Source organism: Varanus komodoensis, unplaced genomic scaffold (genome assembly GCF_004798865.1).
Source record: "Varanus komodoensis strain SLA01 unplaced genomic scaffold, ASM479886v1 scaffold44_3, whole genome shotgun sequence".
NCBI classification, from domain to species: domain Eukaryota; kingdom Metazoa; phylum Chordata; class Lepidosauria; order Squamata; family Varanidae; genus Varanus; species Varanus komodoensis.
In genome coordinates this window covers 6,560,665-6,581,668 of record NW_025336010.1, presented here as the reverse complement: position 1 = coordinate 6,581,668, position 21,004 = coordinate 6,560,665, and the positions used below count along the sequence as shown (strand labels likewise).

At 44.3% G+C, this 21,004-nt stretch overlaps 1 protein-coding gene across 1 annotated transcript in view; it reads right to left on the bottom strand.

Annotated features, from left to right (window-relative positions):
- Nucleotides 1-21,004, bottom strand: part of CTNNA1 (catenin alpha 1) — an 84,535-nt gene that overhangs the window by 18,916 nt on the left and 44,615 nt on the right. Inside the window, exons 10-13 of the mRNA XM_044444164.1 lie at nucleotides 18,596-18,688; nucleotides 17,201-17,357; nucleotides 10,197-10,397; nucleotides 6,977-7,128 (exon numbers count right to left, since the gene is read on the bottom strand). Coding sequence (XP_044300099.1) covers nucleotides 6,977-7,128; nucleotides 10,197-10,397; nucleotides 17,201-17,357; nucleotides 18,596-18,688 — 603 coding nt within the window. The remainder of the gene's footprint in view (nucleotides 1-6,976; nucleotides 7,129-10,196; nucleotides 10,398-17,200; nucleotides 17,358-18,595; nucleotides 18,689-21,004) is intronic.

Here is a 21,004-nt window from a genome sequence, read left to right as displayed (position 1 = left end):
TTCTACATTTTTAAAAGTACTGAGCTGTGACTGCTGGAAATGAACCCTTGTGGCTATCAAGAGGGTTTACTTCTGAGTAAAAATACATAGTCTGAAGCTTCACAGCTAGAAATTAATGCTTTGGGTCCCACACAGGGCTGGAATGCAGCACCCAAGAGGTTTCTCAAGTCTGAATTTGGCCCTTGGGCTGAAAAAGGTTTCCCACATCAGTTTTAGGATATGAGAGTAGGAGAGAAGTAGAAAATACTCTCTCAAAATCTTGGCTGACTGGGATCAACTGCTTTCAATTGTGCGCAGGAATTAAATGAAGAAGGGAGCAAATAAGTGTGAAACAAGCACTGGCAGAAGCCTCTATTGCTGCTAAATCCAGAAGCAAATTACATTATATTACATGTATACCCTGCCTTTCTTCCTCTTGCAAGGAACCTCCAGAGGCTTGCAGGTCCTTCCTCCTCTCCATTTTATCCTCACAACAACAGCTCTATGAGAATTTGTGACTGGCCTGAAGCCATCCAGGGATGGCCAAGAGGGAACCGGAATCTAGATCATCCAAGACTCAGTTCCATCCTCTAGCAGAGACCACACTGGCTCTCAATTATCATTATCAAGTTTGCCTCATACTAATTCCCCTCACAATACCATCGTGACTCTGAACAACAGCTTTATTGACTGAGAGGACTGAGTGGGGGAGCTGAAAAATGTTACAGGAAGTAATCCTTACAATCCCATCTGAAAATGTATGACAATCTCTGTTCTGGAAAGTTAATGAAACTGATAGGATGTCTTAGTGATATTATAGTTCCCTTTTATTCAGATCTGTATTTCAATGTTCAGTACATTTGAAAAGAACTGAAATACCTGTGATCAGTTGTCTTATAATAGCTCAGTCTTATAAAAGTTTCTTTGCCTAGCTTTTATAGGTTTATTATATACTGGTTTAATTCAAAGGGCACAAACGTATAAAATCCTCATGCTTCGTATTCACATTTTATCACTAAAAGTCTTAGTTATAACTTCAGATGTTTGTGATGCTTTGTTCTTACACTTACTTCAAAAGTTTTCTACTATTCCTGCAATTTGTATTTTAGGTTAAAAGCAGAGCTTTCAATAAGACAGGCCCAGGAAAATGAAAGTTATATGCATTCAATAGACTATTTATTCATTCAAGTCTCCACCAAATGCAAACAGGTTGCTTTTCTCTTAAATTTGATTTCTGGACCTTACGGAGCCTTCTGTACTCAGATTTATTTCCAAATTTCAGTAGGGTAGCCAACTTTTGCTTCCCAATTTAAAAACATATTAAATGTTGTTTTGTTTTCTTACTTTGACAATTCTATGTTGTTTTACCAATCTTAGAGCTATTTAGCTCACTGTGATCAAGGGAGAAAAGACACAAAAAGAGAAAGGTGGTCCAGAGTTACACTATGCTGAAATCTTTAGGGTTTATAGATCAAACAACAGCTTAAACTGGAGCCAGACTAGTAAACAAGGAGGAAAAACATCTCAACTGGTCTTAGATTCCTACCACCCTGTCCCTTTACATGGCTTTTGGTGTGGCTGCAGGAGATAAGGCAGCATTGTAGACTGATGTGTGCTCCTGCCCAACAACAAAGCCAGCCACTTAAACTCAAGGATCCTAATGAGTTTTTACGTTCTAATTATTATAAGTATTATCACATTGCATTAATATCCAACCTTTTTCCTTCTTGCAATGGAACACAAAGCAGCTCATATAGTTCTCCCCTGCTCCATTTTAACCTCACAACAAGCCTGTGAGGGAGATTAGGTTGAGAGTCTGTGATGGGCCCAAAATAACTGAGGGAGCTTCATGGCTTGGTGGGGACTAAAATCTAGATCTCCCAGGTCCCCACTCCAACATTCTAGCCACAACACTGCACTGATTAACTAGGTTCTTATGACTGGGGAAGGAGAAGAAGCCATGGTGTCTTATTTACCCTACTTCATGCATACTAGTCATGCCCTAGCATATTTCCTTAATTACCAATGCTAGGTGAAGGTTGGCATGTTGCCTGAATCTAGCAAGGGCAGGCAATACGAATGGTTCTAAACCCTTAGACAAGCCATGGGTTGTGTGGTGGTTCATAAGCAGCTTCTTTCGCCCATCTTATCAGGTTTGGATGACAAAGCAACTGTGCCCAGCACGGATGAATACGAAAATTCAAATTGCTTTTGGCTCTGGCCTCTTGGCAGAGCAGCAGAGGCAGAGGCTGGGAGAGAGCGCTGAGTGACCAGGGGACTGGCGAAGGCAAGGTAGGAGCTGGGCAGCGGAGCAGAGGGCCAGGAGCAGCAGAGAGGAAGGGGGCGGGGCCAGAGAGGCCAGGAGGGAGCAGAGGGGTGGGGCGTCGTCCCTTGTCTGCGTCCTTTAGCTGCGGCCTGGGCTGTCCAGAGAATCCCTTCCCTGAGACACAGAGGTTTGTTGGTTTGTTTTGTTTGTGCTGTGCTTTGTTTTTCTTCCAATTTAAATTTAAGTTTACTTTATCCTTGTGTGTGTGTGCGAATGGGTTTTCGTCTGGGAGAACTGGGCGAGTGAGAGGAACTGCAGGACAGACAAGGCAGGGGACCAAGCTAAGGTCTCGGAAGGGATACCGATGGCAGACCAGGAGACGGCCTTGGCAGGAGTCACGGTTGTTGCTGTCCTGGCACCAATCTGGAGCTGGGAAACAGGTTCTCTCCACCTGGGGAGGCTGGGACTGATGAGGCCTCGGGGGACCAGGAGGAGCCCCAGCCTGAGACGTCAGACGGCAAGGGGGCCACTGCAGGAGTGGCGAGGGTCAGGCCACCCACCAGCACCGGAAAGGTATGGCAGCGGGTGGTTTTTGCTGGGGACTCCCTGCTGAGGGGCACTGAGCCGGCAGTGTGCTGCGCCAACCTGGAGACAAGGGAGGTTTGCTGCCTGCTGGACGCACGCATCCAGCATGCAAAGGACAGAGTGGAGCGTCTTGTTCGCTCTGGGGGTCACCAGCCACTCCTGGTGATCCATGTGGGCACAAACGATGTGGCCAGGCAGGGTATGGTTGGGACCACCAGGGACTTTGAGGCCTTGGGGAAGAAACTCAGGGAGCTGAAGGCCCAAGTGGCCTTCTCGTCAATCTTACCTGTCCGGGGATTAGGGACAGGAGGGCCTCCGAGGTGAACAACTGGCTTAGGGTGTGGTGCCAGAAGGAACGCTTCGGGGTCCTTGACCACGGCACTCGGTTTCTTGCCAATGGACTTCTGGCAAGGGACAGGTTGCACCTCACGAGGATGGGGAAAAGGTCCTTTGGATCTAGCGAGCTTCATCCGGAAGACTTTAAACTGAGCCGGGGGGTGGGTGGGTTCAGGCCCCCCAGGAACGTGTCTGCATTGGACAAGTGTGGGGGGAGGATCAGGGCTCTGGGAGCAGGGTTTTAGATATACTGCAGGGACTGACAGGACTCCTACAGAGAAGGGCAGGTATCAGGGAGGATGGGAGGAAGGAGGAGGCTGGGAACTCCAAGGAAAGGAAGCGGTGGGAAGGAGTTGAGGTGCATGTACACCAATGCTGGGAGCATGGGTAATAAGCAGGAAGAGCTTGAAGCTCTCCTGGGAATAGGAGGGTATGATCTGGTGGGAATCACAGAAACTTGGTGGGATGAAAGGCAAGTCTGGAATGTGAACATAGAAGGGTATCACCTTTTTTTAGAAAGGACAGGAAGGAAAAGAGAGGTGGGGGCGTGGCTTTATACGTCAGGGAAGGGATAGGATGCAGTGAGATAGAATGCAGCACAGATGGGGATTCAATAGAGCCAGTCTGGGTGAAACTTAGGGATTTGACAGGGAAAGAGACCTGACAGTGGGGGTATGTTATTGCCCTCCAGGTCAACTTGAGACCCTGGATGATGTCCTGACAGGCCAGATTCTAAGGATATCTCGGGGGAGAGACACAGTAATTATGGGAGCTTTCATTCTCCCGGATATTAGTTGGGAGACTCACTCGGCGGTGACAGCCAGGTCACGTCGCTTCCTAGAAGCTATTGCGGGAGCGTTTTTCACACAGAGGGTCCAAGAGGTGACGAGGGGGGAAAACATCCTTGACTTGGTCTTGACCAATAGAGAGGAGTTGATAGATGAAGTACAGATTAGGGGAGCTCTGGATGCGAGTGATCACTCCATCCTTTGCTTTGAGATCAGGGGACTGCGAATGGGCAGCAGGTCGAGCACTAGAAGCTGGGACTTCAAGAAAGCCAACTTTGGCCAACTGAAGGCCAGACTGGGGAAAGTCTCCTTGGATAGGTTACTAGAAGGTAAGCAAGTTGAGGAGGGGTGGAGAGCACTCAAAAGGGAGGTTCTGGAGGCGCAAGCCTTGACGATACCTCTAGTCAGTAAGGTGGGGAGGCAGAGGAGAGTGCCGCCATGGATGCAAAAGGAGGTGGTTAGAGGGATTAGACGAAAGAGGAACCTCCGTAGGAAATGGGTACTGGGGGAAATAGACAAAAGGGTATACCGGGAGGAGGAGGCCCATTGCAGAAGGATTCTTTGCAAGGCTAAGGCTGATTACGAGCTGAGACTTGCCAAGAATATCAAGAGCAACAAAAAGGGCTTCTTTCAGCATGTAAATAGGAAGAGGAAGGGGAGACAAGTGGTGGGACCACTAAATGAGGAGGAAGGAGATCCAGTGACTGATATGAGGGAACAGGCACAGATGCTAAATGACTATTTTGCCTCTGTGTTCTCCCCAAAGCAGGACAGGGGATATCTGCATAGGAGATTAGATGAGGCTGGGGACTTAGGGGAACAGATTAGAGCCACCCCCCCTTGAAGTCAAGGGGCTCCTCAGGGCATTGGACATTACAAAGGTGCCAGGCCCTGACGGGTTACACCCAAGAGTACTTAGAGAGTTGGCAGGGGTTCTCTCACGCCCGCTGGCCTCCATTTTTGAGACCTCACGGAGAACAGGTGAAGTTCCAGAGGACTGGAGGGTGGCATCAGTGGTCCCAATTTTCAAAAAGGGTAGTAGAAGGGACATGGGGAATTATAGACCTGTTAGCCTTACGTCCATTGTAGGAAAAACAATGGAAAGCCTCATAAGAGAGAAAGATCTAGTGATGCTAGATAGGGAAGGGAGGCTGACAGCCACACAAAACGGCTTCCGCAAAAACAGGTCCTGCCAGACAAACCGTGTGGAATTCTATGACAAGGTTTCAAGATGGCTAGATGGAGGGGATGCAGTGGATGTGGTATACCTGGATTTCAGCAAGGCCTTTGACAAAGTGCCCCATGATATCCTGGTGGAGAAACTGAGGAGTTTTGGGATACACCAAAGCACTGTCCGGTGGATTAGGGCATAGCTGACTGACCGAAAGCAGAAGGTAACCATTAGCGGGGAATCATCGGGATGGCGGCCAGTGACAAGCGGGGTCCCCCAGGGCTCTGTCCTGGGGCCGATCCTGTTTAATCTTTTCATTAGCGACATGGAAGAAGGGGCGAACAGTCTGCTGATCAAATTCGCAGACGACACTAAAACTGGAGCAGTGGCCACAACTGAGGAGCAGGTACTCCAGATCCAAAAGGATCTGGACAGACTATGGAAGTGGGCAGGAGACAACAGGATGGCGTTCAATGTGGGTAAGTGCAAGGTCTTGCACTTGGGGCATAGGAATAGCTGTCGTAAGTGCAGGTTAGGTGGTAAGTGGCTGGAGAGCAACACTTGTGAAAGGGACCTCGGGGTACTGGTTGACTGCAGGCTAAACATGAGTCAGCAGTGTGATGCGGTGGTCAAGAGGGCGAACGCCACCCTTGGTTGCATAGCCAGAAGTGTGGCTTCTAGATCAAGAGAGGTATTACTACCACTCTATATGACTCTGGTGCGCCCGCAACAGGAGTATTGTGTTCAGTTTTGGGCCCCTCATTACAGAAAGGATATAGCCAGGTTGGAGTCAGTGCAGCGTAGGGCCACAAGGTTGGTGGCTGATTCGCAGGGGATGCCGTATGAGGCGAGACTGAGGGAACTGGGTCTCTTCAGCCTGGAGAAGAGGAAACTCAGAGGGGATATGTTGGTGACATACAGGTATGTGAGGGAATGTCACATGGAGATGGGTAGAGACCTGTTCTCCCCTGCAGAGGAAGGCAGAAGGCGCTCCAACGGAGCAAAGCTCAGGGAGCCAAAGTTTCGTTTGGATGCCAGGAAGCACTTCCTGACAGTCAGGACCCAGAGGGTGTGGAATGGGCTTCCACGAGAGGTCGTTGAGGCCCCATCGGTGCAGGTGTTCAAGGATAGGCTGGACGTCCACATGGTGGGCATGTCGTGAGCAGAGCCGGCTGGTGCCGGAGGTCAGACTAGATGGCCCGGGAGGCCCCTTCTGACTCGCTTTGTTTTCTATGTTTCTAAAATGAGGCATGCACAAGGCAGGGAAAAGAAGCCACCAAGGCTTCTCTTCCTTCCTCAACTGTGCAAACCCAGCTATTGTATTACGATTATTGCCCTTTGATTTTACTTTAAAGTTGCTTTGTAAGAATCCTTAAAGAGCAGGTTCTAAATGACTAGTAATGGCTAAAGGAACAGGTGACCACATATTGTATCATATGCAACTTCTGAATGCATGTCAATGTTACCCATAAAGCATTCTGGAGTAGTCATTTATGAAAGCAAGCTGCCACATAAACTACTTTAACCATTGACTTCTTTCATTATTTGTTCCCAATATGCCTTTACAATTGCAATAGGATGTTTGAAGTCAGTACTTTGTTTAAAGGATGTAGAGAAAGGGGGAAGTTGTTAAGCAGCATATAAAAGAATGCATAGCAATAGGTAGGAAGCAGGTGAAATACTGATTCTAATTAATATGTAAAATAGAATATTTAGTTGTAAATATGAACTAGATTTACTACAGTAGTTATGACAGGTTATGTGCTGCTAAGTGTGTATAGCTGTGTAGTGCTACTGCAATGTCTTTTGATTCAATCAAAATGTATTTCAAGAAAATACAGGCTCACTCACTCTGATCATCAACACTGCTTTTCTGATATCACGAATTCCATCATATACCAATCGTGATGCATCAATAAATTCATTTTCATCCATTGGTTGAGCAGGGTCAGAACTCAATGCTTCCACGGCTGCTTCAACTTGTTCAGTGAAACGTGGCATAACTGAAGAACACATGTGGGGTGGGGGGTGAGAACAAATTTCTGACAACCAGAATACCATAGACAAGGATTCTGCAGTGACAATATACTGAAAAGCATTTTAATTCATAAACTTCATTGATCTACTATTTCCTCCAAGTGCTCTTTCATTTCTAAGTTATAAACAAACTCATCTGGTTCCCCTAAATTTATCCCTCCAAAGAAGAAACCTGAAATATATGTCTGCCAGCAATGAAGGTTGGAAATAATGCTATATTAATGCTGTTTTTGTACAACTTTGCTTGGAATTGTACACATGAAAAAGTTTTGCAAGGAGTTATTGTGGTTTGTAAATGTATTATGCAGTCTAAAGAGGATACAAATCTATTCTTTTGAGACATCAAGTGCACTAAAGATTAAGAAATAAAAATATGAGCTAAATATTTTCAATGCAATAAATGCAGGATTAGTTTTACTTGTTATGGCATATGACATCAGTGCGAAAGCTAAAACCTTTGATGCACAAGGAAAATGGACACAGTCAAATTACTTCATTCCAAAATAAGATGTCAAATATATAGTTACATAATTAAAAATAAATAAAACTCACTTGTTTAAAACTAAGGCAGTTTACAAATGTTGATGAGCACACTTATTTGCATTATGAATGTTATCCTCAAATGTGCTGGGTATTACCAAGATCATTAACACTGAAGAGAATGCTAGGGAAGAATGAAATGTGGATGGTGCTGCGAAAAATTGTGAAATGAGTCTACCAGAACAATTCTGCTTTATCACCGGTACCATCAGTCATTCAATGGTGCAAGCAATGCTGCATTCAGTTCAATAGCAAATTGGTTAGATATGCTTCTATAGCTCAAATCTTATGCAGTAAATGGGAGAGAGATTCCTGGATCTGTTCAAGAGACAAATCTCTTATGTCACCCTCACATGACTGCACCAGATGGAAAGTGAATGTTCCATATATAGAAGAGGTAACAGTGGCTCCCTTTCCTCCTTGCCTGCCTATATGCTTTGCGGACCAAACAAGGATGCGCCAATTATAGCAGCGGCACTGAGATGCCATCTAGCACCAGCATTTTGGGCTTACACAATCCACCTGTAGAAATGAATGAGGTAGACAGTTTGGTTTAATGTTCCTTAGAGATACTATACCTAAATACCACATTAAGTAAAACCTTAAAAAACAATGGTTTATTTATTAGATTTATGTCCTGCTTTTTTTCGCACAAATTCAAAGCAGCTTACATCATTCTCCTCTTCCTGCTCTCAATCTTATCCTCACAACAACTGCCCTGTGAGTTAGGTTGGGCAGAGAGCCTGTGAGAACAGTTGAGAGACAACACAATTAAGCTTACATTAATTGTCATTGAGGCACAAGTAGGCTTGGTGGCACCTATTATCAGCTTAAGCTGATATACCAATGACAATCCTATCTGGAGCGTGAGAGCGTAGCTACAGTTATCCACACTCTAGTAACCCCTCCTTTGGATTACTGCGATGTGCTGTACATGAGGCTGCCATTGAAAATGGCCTGGAAACTTCTGTTGATCCAAAACAGGAAAGCAAGTCTATTAACAGGGACAGGCTCATGGGAACGTATTATGCCAGTCTTCTTCTTCCAGGTGCACTGGCTGCCAGTTGAAGTCAAAGGCCAGCATTTATTTAGATTTCTTGCCTTTTTCTTTTTTTTAAGAACTCAAAGCAGCTTACAACATTCTCCTCTGTCTGCTCTCAATTTGATCCCCACAGCAGTCCTGTGAAATAAGTTAAGCTGAGTTACGTAGCTTGAGGCCAGATTATCTGAAGGAAAACCCCATTCCGTATGTATCTAAATGGACTCGGAGGTCCTTCTCCATGAGCTTTCAATGGAAGTGAGATACATGTCTACCAGAAGGGCCTTTTCAGTTGTGGCACCCCAGGGGGTGGAATAAACTTCCCAAAGAGGTGCACCTGGCACCTATTTGGTATTATTTTTGGTGCCAGGTGAAGACCTTTTTATTTTCCCAGCATTTTAACAGTTTAACTTTATTTTTAATATTGCATTTTATCTTATACTGCTTCTATGCTGATAAAACAGTATCACAACAATTGCAGTTGTATATACATTTTTGCTTGTGCGTTTTTAAACTCCTGTTAACTGCCCAGAGAACTTTGACTATCACATGGTATAAAAATGAAATAAATGAAAACATGAAAGAAAAGACCTGCATTTAAGTTCTATGACATCCCATGTACTACATGAGATCCTGCACAAAGAGGCATCAGCAACTTGTTGCAAGCTCAAAACTAGCATGAAGACAGCAGATGTTCAAAGTCTTCTTTGACTGAATATAGCATCTTATGGCACCAACCATACTTTATTGCAAACTAGAATATTGATTTTATGATTAATTGATCTTAATTCAAGGACAGACTGAGCCAAGAGCCCACTGAGGATTTCTGCATAGACTAAAAAATGAAACAAAATCTTCTAGTACTTCTTTACATTATGCTAGCAAATGATTACATCTGATAGTTCTACAGTGCACCAAACTTATTTCAAGGTCAGAGAGGTAAGAGTAATATTTTAACATTCACAAATTGATCGATTGAACTAATGGAGTCCTAGTTAGATCTCATTCTACACTTTAGACAGCAATGATTACTCTGTTACAGCATGTTACTTTGTACAAGTCAGTAATCTCCTAGTGAATGTAGCCTCTGTACTAGCAGCACAGAAGAAAGTATAATGGTTATAATATATCTGCACCTCAACTATCCCAGTAAAATACTGTGGGTGTTAGTGCTGAGATACGAATGCATTCCAAGGAGTGCGTTCAGTTTCTATATGCTGCAGTATGTATCAACATCAAGGGTTATGTTTGCTTATCTGATTGATTTTCCTATTCTCTCCTCTTTCCTGCACTCCCAAATTTTGCTCAGGAGGGGCTCCAACCTCCCAGAGCAGTTTTTGGTGGCAAAAAAGCTGTAGGGAGAAGAGAGAATCTGCTCCACTGGTAGATGATATTCTGTCAGTGGACAGACATAAGTATCCCAAACTGAAAGCCTTATTAAATAGTTTACATTACCTGTGTTTGACAGCAGCTTTGTTGCTTCCAAAACCTTTTCTGTATATACACCAGGTTCATAATTATCCATTTCAGAAGTGACAACATGAATTACTCTTGCTGCACGGCCACGAATTGCACCAGCAGTGCGATCTAAGCCATCAACATCTTTTTCTTGGAGAGCAATGACACATTTGTTTACATCTTCTAGAATATGGTTCTCTGTTGGTAAAAAAGAAATTGAAAGTAACATTTTGCCCCACTTATGTGTAAGTAAGTCCCCATATACAGAAATATAGAAACAGCCTGAGTCAGAAGGGGCCTCCCGGGCCATCTAGTTTGACCCCTGGCTCTAGCTGGCTCCACTCACGACATGCCTACCATGTGCATGTCCAGTCTATCCTTGAACACCCTCACTGATGGGGCCTCAACCACCTCCTGTGGAAGCCCATTCCTTACCCTTGGTGTCCTAACTGTCAGGAAGTACTTCCTGGCATCCAAATTGAACCTTATAGAAACCTTATACGTATGCATTCATGGATGGAATACACACATCATTGTTGTTAATACACTTCATTTTTATCCTGCCTTTTTTCCTCTTGTGAGAAACCCAAGATGACTGATATAGTCCTCCACTCTTCTTTTTATCCTCACAAGCACCACCTTGTGAGTAAGTGACTGGCCCAAAGTCACTCAGTGTACTTCATGGCCGAGTGGGAACTAGAAGCAGATATCCCAGGTCCTTGTCCAACAGTCTTAACCACTAAACTACACTGGCTTTCTTATCTGAATATGAATAAAGCTGAAATAAAATGAAATAGGTTAAGGTTGTAAAAAAACACAAAGTTCTTCAACATTAGCCAAGTAGCACAAAATAAAGCATTTCCATTAATAAAGAATCCCCCTTGACTCAACTTTTCAAGTAAGGATGAGGGCAACCATTCACTAGTTCAAAGTCTATTTTATTTTATTTTAGATGTAGATATGGAATAAAATATATCTCAGTCAATGTTCTAAAATTCTTTATAGATTGATCTAGCAGAAGAGGGCTGCAGACAAATCAAAGTAAAGTATCAGTATCAGAAGAGAATGCTTATCACCTTGCTGCATATATCAATTCAAGAACCTAAAGCTCTTTTAAAGTCCCAGAAAGATAATGCTCAACGTCATATTAGCAATATTTTGTGCATGTTCCTCAGGAAGCTCTGACAATTTCACGCTTTGGATTACTCAATTTCCCAGATACTTCCATCTGACATTGAAGGTATTAAATATTAGCAATGAGGCATTATGTGGCTTCATGAAAAAGTGAGACATATAAAAATGCTTTCTCCATTTTTGTCATTCACCCCATATTCCAGATTCTCCCACATGTTCCTTATTCTTCACATTACCCAAGCCATTCTGAAACAGTCTACTGAAAAGCAGAAATATGCAAATTGACAGCAAGACCATCACAAAGCAGCTTTTGCAAATGGTGTTTTGGAGAGGAACACTTTAGTAGTATTAGATATGTCATACAAAGAATATACAGTAAAGAACTGATTAGTACTTAAATAATACAAGAAGGAAAAACAAGACAGTGGGAATAAGAAATGCTTAGCAAAGTGGTCATCTGTATGAATCTCAAAGGCTGAATCCAAGTCAAAAGATTGAGGCTCATAAAATCAGAGAGTAGAGCCTTTACTTGACGCAAATGTTAAACTCAACTATCTCCAGATTCAGCTTTTTTCTTTGGTGGTTTCAGAAACCAGCATCCTAGAAAACAGAACTTTCCCCCTCTCTAAGTGACAGAAAAACTTTCCCCCCATTCAGTTCCACATCCCCTGTTTATAAGGTTACCCCCATGCGCCTAACTTTTGGGGGAGATCCTTAAGAGTGTTGCTACTGAAATAATGGAAATCCTTCTTAAGGAAAGAGAGGAACAGAAAAGAATAAAAGAATACCTTGTTACCTCTCTCCAGTTTGAGAAGATGTGATTGATATGCATTCTTTGACTCAGTTTTTGTGGCCAATTATGGATCCACCTAAGAGCTATTTCATTTAGCCCAATTTTAGCTAGTTTGCTGATCAGAATGTCATAGGGCACTTTGGCAAAAGCTTCTCTGAAGCCAAAGATGTATTTTGTCCACAGCATTCCCACAAGTCCATAAGGGAGGTTACCCGACTGTCCCATTGTGTTAACAGATGAGGAACAAGTGGAAGTCGTCGATGTACTCCTCTGGACTGAGTGAGGAGAGTGGTGAACCATGGTTGCCTTGGCCACCGTGGGGTTATCAGGATTCCTGTGGCGTTGTCGTGCATGATCTTCAACACTACCCTCATGAGGAGCGGGATTGGAGGGAACGCGTAGAAAGAACAGGTTGTTCCAGTCGATCATTAGGGCATCTCCCCTCGAGTCCAACCCCAGCCCCGCTCTGGAGCAGAACGGTCTGCATACCCTGTTCGACCGGGTTGCGAACAAGTCTATATCTGGTTGTTCCCATAACTGGAACAGCTGGTTGCAAACCACTCGATCCAACTCCCATTTGTGGGTAGTTGACATCTGTCGGCTCAGTGTGTCGGCTTCTACGTTGTCGGTTCCCGCAAGATGAACCGCCAGTATTGTAATGCCCTGAGGAATGCACCAGTCCCAGATTTGCATTGACAAACGGGCCAGGAGAGGTGACCTTGTCCCGCCCTGTTTGTTGACATAGAAAACAGCAGCTATGCTGTTGGATGCAATCTGTACAACTTGGCGGTGTAGGACGGTTTCGAAAGATTTGAGAGCAATGAAAATAGCTAGAAGCTTGAGGAAGTTGATATGCCTCGCTGCTTCTTGTTGGGTCCATGCCCCTTGGACCCGAAGTCCTGCACATGTCGCACCCCACCCGATGAGAGATGCATCGGTGTACACTGTCACTGTCGGTTGGGGTGGGCGGAACGGAACGCCTACAGACATGTTGCATGGAATAGTCCACCATGTCAGGGTGTGAAGGATCGAAGATGGAATCTGCAGAAGCTTGGTTTGTCAATCCTGCTGCGGACGGAACGAGTCATTGACAAATAACTGGAGTGGACGGAGCCTGAGCCGTGCGTGTGGCACAATGGCCACTGAGGCTGCCATGTGTCCCAACAATCTTTGTATAGTGATGGCTTGAACTGTCCTTTGTTGTCGAATCCGATGAATGTGTGTACACAGAGTGGCCCTGCGGGACGGAGGTAGGAACGCTCTTTGCAGGGTGGAGTCGATACGTGCTCTGATGAAATTGATGACCTGCGTGGGAACAAGTGGCGATTTCTTAAGGTTAATACAGAGTCCGAGGTCATCAAGCAAAGCACGTCATATGGACAGCCGCTAAAAGGTCGTCTTTAGTCCATGACACAATTAGCCAATCATCTAAATAGGGCTAGACCTGTATACCCCGGAGCCTCAGGTGGGTGCAAACCGGGACCATGCACTTTGTAAAGACTCTCGGTGTCGTAGCCAGTCCGAAAGGTAGAACATTGAATTCGAAAATGTCGGATCCGACAGCAAAACGAAGGAAGTGTCTATGGGAAGGATGGATAGAAATATGAAAATACGCATCCTTCAAGTCCAATGAGGCGAACCAATCCCCTTCCCTCAGCAACGGAAGAATATTCTGTAAAGTGGTCATCTGGAACTTCCTCGGTTTGATATATCTATTGACTCCTCTTAGATCCAGGATAGGTCGAAGACCACCGTCCCATTTGGGGACTGTAAAATATCTAGAATAGAATCCGTGTAGCCCATCAGTGCAAGAGAGCTGTCGAATCGCTCCCTTATGAAGAAGGAGAAGGACTTCATTGCACAGAACCGAAGATGACGGTGTAAATCGGATAGGGCTCGATGGTAGAACAATGTCGAATTCTATTCTATATCCGAGCTGAATGATGGACAGCACCCACCTATCAGATGTAATGGCCTCCCAAATGGGAAGTTGGCTTTGGAGCCGACTCCCAAAGGGGAGAGGGGAAGGTGGGAGTTGGAGAGATGAATTGGTTCACCGGGACCATCAACGGGGAAGTTTCTCGGTGTCGAACCGCTTGCAGCCCTGGGAGAAGTGCTGTTGAGGCTGTTGCCTCCTACGTTGCTGGTGCTGGTGGAACTGTTGGCGAGGCTGATATTGCTGGCGCCCGTAGGGTCTGGACCATGGCCACTTACGTCACGCTTGTGGGAGTTCCATTCGACGCGCCGTCATACGGGACTCATGGATGGCTTTCAGTTTCCGATCGGTCTTCGTGTGGAAGAGGCCAGAGCCATCGAATGGCATTTCTTCTATTCTCCTCTTCATTTCCTCAGGGAAACTGCAGTTCCTGAGCCACGCGTGTCGTCGGAGGGAGAGAGCGTTGACCATGGCCCGAGAATCAGTGTCTATGTGATGTCTCGCGGTAGACAACTGTTGAATGGCCACCTGCTTCGCTTCGTTCAAGAAGACCTTAGCTAGGTCTGCCTGCTGGTCCGGGAGGGAGGAGACGACGTTGTCCAGCTTCTACATAATGAAGTACTGGAAACGTGCCAGTGTAGCCTCATAATTTGAAATACGCAAACCGAGTCTTGCAGCCGCATAGACCCGGCACACAATCATGTCGACCTTCCTCCCTTCTGTATCTTGGGGTATTGTATGTCCCTGAGCTTCCCTGCCCTGGGACGACTTGACCACCACCGAATTAGGCTTCGGATGGCACAGCAGGAACGGGATGTGGTCTTCTTGGACCCAGTACATAGATTTGTACCGGCGAGACGTCGCCTGCGGCTGAGCTGGTTGGTCCCAGGGCTGAACCATTGCCTGGCAAAGCGTGGTAATGAACGGTAAGGCAATGGTGGCAGATTGCTCCCATCGGACGAGGTCGTAAAACTGGTCTGTGCTGGGTCCGGGGCGGTGGTAGGCCTCTATTTCCAGCAACCGGACTAGGTGAGAAACCAGCTCCGAAAAGGAAACATGGGGCTCATCCAGGGTCTTGGGAAGTGATAGCCACGTCTGGAGACATGGAGTCTACTTCCGACTCATCCGAGTCTTGATGGTAGCGGTAATGCCCACTGGACGAAGAGCTCTTAGGAGACAGAGGAGGTCTGCGTTCCGTACGGCCAGAAGTGGATGGTGCCTCTCTTGGGATGGACGGCGAGCGATGGTCCGGAGGAAAAAATGCATATGGATGGAGTCCACTCCAGGCAGTGTAGCCTCCATAGCCGTGCATAGCCCAGTCATCTGCATGGTGCTCCGACGAACGGCTCCTATGCCTAGGAGGAGAGCCTGGTCTCTCAGGTGGCCCAACAGCAGGCATTGGCATCGGGGAGCGTTGCCTCAGCGGGGAATCTCTAATCTCTCCATCAGAGATGGACTCCCTAAGCGGTGGCTCCTGTGGAGGAGACATGCTCTCAGGCCGAAGAACAGGCCTGGGGGATCCCGACGGCGTCACCTGCATAGTGGACTGCAGGGCTGGTCCCCAGGGAGTCGGTACCGTGGCGGCCGTCGGTACCGAGAACCCCGACGAACCCGAGCGTCGGTGTTTGGGACGATCGGGTTTCTTGCCCTTGTGGGCTGCCTTAGCTGTCTTTTCCTTCCTCAGCTTCTTATGCCCGGAGGGCCTTTCCGGCTCTGAATGCTTACGCTTCTCCTTTTGTTTGGTTGGAGGAGAAGGTAGCTGTTGCTCTTCCGTTGGAGCAGCGCCTTCACCCAAAGGGAGCTGCGGCGGCGCGGCTGAGGAGAGGATAGGCCTTGAGACCAGCTGGTCAGATTGAAGCAAGGCCTGATCCCAAAGCAACTTGCGGAGACGTTTCTCCCTATTCTTCCTGGCCTGTTTGGTAAAGGCCAGGCAATGACTGCATTTATCAGTCCTATGCCCCTCGTCGAGGCGGCATAAGTCGTGCGGGTCTGCGGGAGACATTTTGAAGCCGCACTCACTACACTTGTGGAATGCCGCCTGCTGTGCCATCGTGAAAGGGAAAAAGGAGATGATAGTACAGAGGGTAAGTAATATTTTTGGTTTGTTTTTATAGAAAAAAGAATGAACAGAAGAACTACAACAAGGGAAGAAAAAACTGGGATATATAACAAGGAAAAGGTAAGTTGAGTAAGATAACCGTAAAGGAGCACGTGGCAAGATCTAAATGAGAGACGAACAGGCATGAGGCACAGCGAACGGTGGTCGCAGAGACTGAGTAAAATGGCGGACGCTCCGCTCTATTTATACTGCAGGGGGGAGGGGAGCGGAGCATTTTCCCGCCAAAAACCGTTAGCTTTCTAATCTTCCAGCCTAGGCACTGCGCAGGTGCAGCACCCATGTGTGTGATGCACAGAGGCCACGACGAAGAAGCTCAGTAAATTGGCCGGTCACAGATATAAGTGTGTTTAGTGACTGAATAGCAGATAAACGGTCAAGTGATGTGAATTGTGACAGGTCCCGAGCACAGCTTTTAACATTCAGATGGAAATTACATTGGGACAAAGAGAATCTTTTCAGCAGAGTTTTGTTTCATGTAACATGAGAGCCTGCAGGAAGCTTGTTTAGCAGAGGAATGTAGCAATTTACTTAACTAGCTAATTTACTTAACTAGCTAGCTCTGTGTTCTTGAGTGGAGCTTCGAGCAGATCAGCAGCTGTGCTGGTGTGTGTTTTGAGTGACGGAGTCACAGCAGAGGGGTTCAAGAGCCACGTGCGGGTCCGGAGCCGTGGGTTGCCGACCGCTGTACTAGACAGTACTACTTTGTTTTTTAAATCTCATCTTGTAAGATAAGCTTTCTCTGTATGGGATCAATGCAAGTGTGCTTACACCTACTATGCATTCATATTGATATCTTCCCTGTTCATTTTTATTTATTTTATAAATCCAATGAAAAAGACGCTTGTGTACAAAAAGCCATACTACATTTGTCCGTGCCTGATACTGCTATGTTATCACTTTTGCACCAACAGACTAGCAAGGCTATTCGCAGAATTCCCAAAAATACTCCAGTGCAACTAAGGAGTGATAAACGATAATGCTAAATATAAAGGTTGTCTTAGCAAACCGTAGACCATTACCTGATACAGCCAGGAAGTCATCTATGGAAGTGATGTCATCCACAGCATCAGTCAGCACACGCACTTGCTTTTCCCATTGTTCTTTAAACATCTCCATATTTTCTTGAGCTAGCTTGCTTTGTGGCTTAGCAGCCAGAGCCAAAGCTGCATTAATTACCTGCAACAAAGGCAAAATTATTATGCTGGATCTGTGAATTTTCAGACTTTATCACTTTACATTAGCTATACTTGCTCTGACTTCATTAGTAATGTCTTGGTGGGGTGGTAGTTGTAGTCAAAAGTGATTTACCTGGTACTCAAGAGAACTGCAGTGCAGTTCTGTACATTCAACTCTTAAGTCTCACTGTGTTCAATAAGGCTAACTCAATAAGGCAACTCTTAAGTCTCACTGTGTTCAAAGTGGCTAACCACACAACAATAAAATACAAAATGAAAGCATATAAACAAAGCAGATAAAACAAATACAATCAATAAAAATCATGAGATAAACTGCAACACAGGATAACAAGGGTCAAGGGATCAATAATAAAGGCCAATAAAAATAAGGGCCAAACTTCAATAAAGGCCAAAGGCTCAACCAAGGCTATCAGACAGCGGTCTAGCCAGACCTTCTTGGCAGGAAATTTCCAGCCTGGAAGCAGCAACCACAGAAGCCCTCTTAAATGCCCAGAAAATATGCTTCAGATGCTAACAGGACAAAAAGGGCCTCTCCTGAGGATCATAAAATCTGAGCAGGAACATATAGGTGAATGCAGTCTTTATAGAATTTGGTTTGAAGGCATGGCTTCCTTAGATTGAGAGAGAAAGTCAATACTGATAAAACTGACTCTCAAAACCCCAGACAACCTACCTCAATTTGCATCTTACACACACCAGCTCTTGGCAAGAGTTGGCAGGGTGGGGCAGGTCCATTTTTAATTAAATACATTTTTAAAAAATGGTACACATTCTACATGTTCGCCTACCTTACATAAAAATATCTTGAATTTTTAGAAATGATTTAGGTTATTATCAACCAACTAAAGGTACAATGTTATATTCAGTTAAAGACATTTACCATGGATAAAAATGGTCATCAGACTATTCTGAGTTGCTATGCAATAGTTTTGAGTTTATCCTTTTTGCACATTAGACATTCAATATTTGCAGAATTTAATTTAGTATATATCCATCTTTTACATTTACTAACAAATCCTTGAAAGATGGAGCAGTACAGAGGTAAATGTGGTGAAAATTTTACATAAAGATACTATAGTGACATTTGTACAGTTACCTAAAAAATAATCTACTCCAGAGTGTTTTCTTAGCAAAGCAGATGGATTAAAAATATATTAATGTTCCCCATGTTTCACAAAGAACTAGAATATAGACTGCATGTATCCAACATGTAGTTACCTGAGGGCAGAGTGCTTCAAGCTGGCTTGCTGACATGTGAACTAATTTCACACCTTCTTCATTATTTGAGATAGAACAGGCCAAATTGGCAACCTGCAAATATGAAGGAAAGACATTTTAGAAAGATCAACTTTTTTGGTATAATCTTGCTTCTGGAGTCAAAAGCAACCTTCTAAGTCTGTTGTGTCTAGCCACTTTTCACAAGTTAATAATTATAGTTCCCATACTGTTTACCTACTCCTCCACAGCAATCAGTTATGAAGCAGGTACATTTGGGAGTTAGGAGTATGCTCAAAGCTCACATTATAACCAGTCACAGACTCAACTGGGTCAAAATGTTGGTTATTCTCTTACACAAGTGCACACACACACACACGACTAATGTATACAGTAGAAACAACTTTAAAAAACTGATCTCCTTTTGATGAAAATACTGCTTTGTTTTTGTTCAGTCACACAGTCATGCCCGACTCTTTGCGACCCCATGGACCACGGCATGCCAGGGTCTCCTGTCCTCCACTGTTTCCCAGAATTCATCCAAATTCATGTTCATTGCATCAGTGACGCTAGCTAACCATTTCATCATCTGCCATCCTCTTCTCCTTTGGCCTTCAATCTTCCCAGCATCAGGGCTTTTTCCAATGGGTCCTTCCCTCTTATTATGTGGCCAAAGTATTTGCGCTTCAGCTTCAGTATCTATTCTTCTAAAGAACAGTCAGGATTGATTTCCTTTAGGATTGCCTGATTTGATTTCTCTGCAGTCCAAGGGACTCTCAAACGCTGCTACTCTTCGTTTAAACAGCAGCATCGTAACATTACCATGTATGAGCCAATTCAACCAGGTACTCTGAGCAGAACATATACTTTAGCTTAAGTTGTATTAAGAGTTTCTGGCTATAGTTTCACATCACTACTTACCCTCTTAAAAATGTAATCTGGTATAGGAACATCTTCCACTCAAGTGCAAGCAGTTTATGAGCATCTGAGATTTATAAAAAGCAGAACACACTGCTGCCAACTGATGAGGAAAAAGGCGATAATTGCCTCCTTCTAAATATTTGCTTGAAACCATGTGCTGCTATCTAGAGATGTGTCCTTCCATTTGCTTTCTGGGAGGCTAATGAAAGGTCACATAAAACTATGTCATTTTTAGTGAAAATGTTCTGTATTTTGGAACTTGTTCTCAGAGGAGGTATTCTAAAATGTTTAGTGGTATTAGCTGACAGGTGAATGACAGCTTGTTATTAAACATTTGCCCAAAGAAATATGTAAAACTGGTTCGAAAAGACAAGAAAAATGTGCTCCATCCCACTGAGAGCAGCACCAATCTGCCTCCATTTAAGCAACAGTTTCCCAAAGAAGTCAAAACTCTGGTCAGTAAGCCAGATGATCTCTTAAAAGCTTGCCTTGTCTTTAAGCATTCCTGCACTGATAAAGGGAGAAGCAATGAAAGGCATTTTAACATATTTGTCCAAGAAGTAGTGACTCACCACTCTCATGGGAGTAAAGCTAGAAGGAATTCCGCTTCTCTATGTTTTTGCTGCAAGGACTTGTGGTTCCAGCTATGGCAGGCTTGAACTATAAATACTTCTCAATATTTTGAGGCATCTTTTGCCATACTTTCATACATATCTTTATGCATCCTACTCTTGCCTGTGTAGCTAAACATTGAGCTAGCATGTCAAATCACCTTTGCTAAGCTGGAAAGGCATGGGACTGCAGCCAGCTACATGACCATATGTGGAAGCAGAGCAGGGGAATGGACTCAAAGGCCTTATGGGCCCCTTCTAACTTATTCTAGTCTATGCTTTCATAAACATCATACCGTACAGACCAGGCATTTCTCAATTTTAAAACCAGAGAAGAAGCCCAGTTAACTATTTTTAAAAACTTAAGATTTGTTGGAATCATTTTATTATAAAAGCAAGTGTTATGTGACTATACACATGGTTATGTATGTTTGCTTCATTACTTTAGAATGGTAATACATAATAATACCATTGAATGTTAACCTGGAGAGTTACAGCATTTGAATGCAAGATTACATTGAATTTACCAATGAATATGTACTACAACTAATGAATGCATAGAAGACTGGCAAGAAGCTGAAGAAAATTATTTTTTTAAATCCAAGTCTGAGGGCCCAAGTAATTGAGAATAATTGAAAATGTTAAATATAACTTACTCTATATTTTATAAATTTCAAATTTAAGAACATACTGGCTATTTTCTTAGCCAAAACAGACCTATATGTATTGTCTGGCTATTCTGATTAGCAGTAGCAAAGTCCAGATTCAAAACACTGGCACATTACTTCTCTTCCTTATCCAATTATAAGCTTTGTTCATATACAAGATCAGTACAAGACCTCAAGCAACCATGAATATGGTGGTGCATTTAAAATTAAAA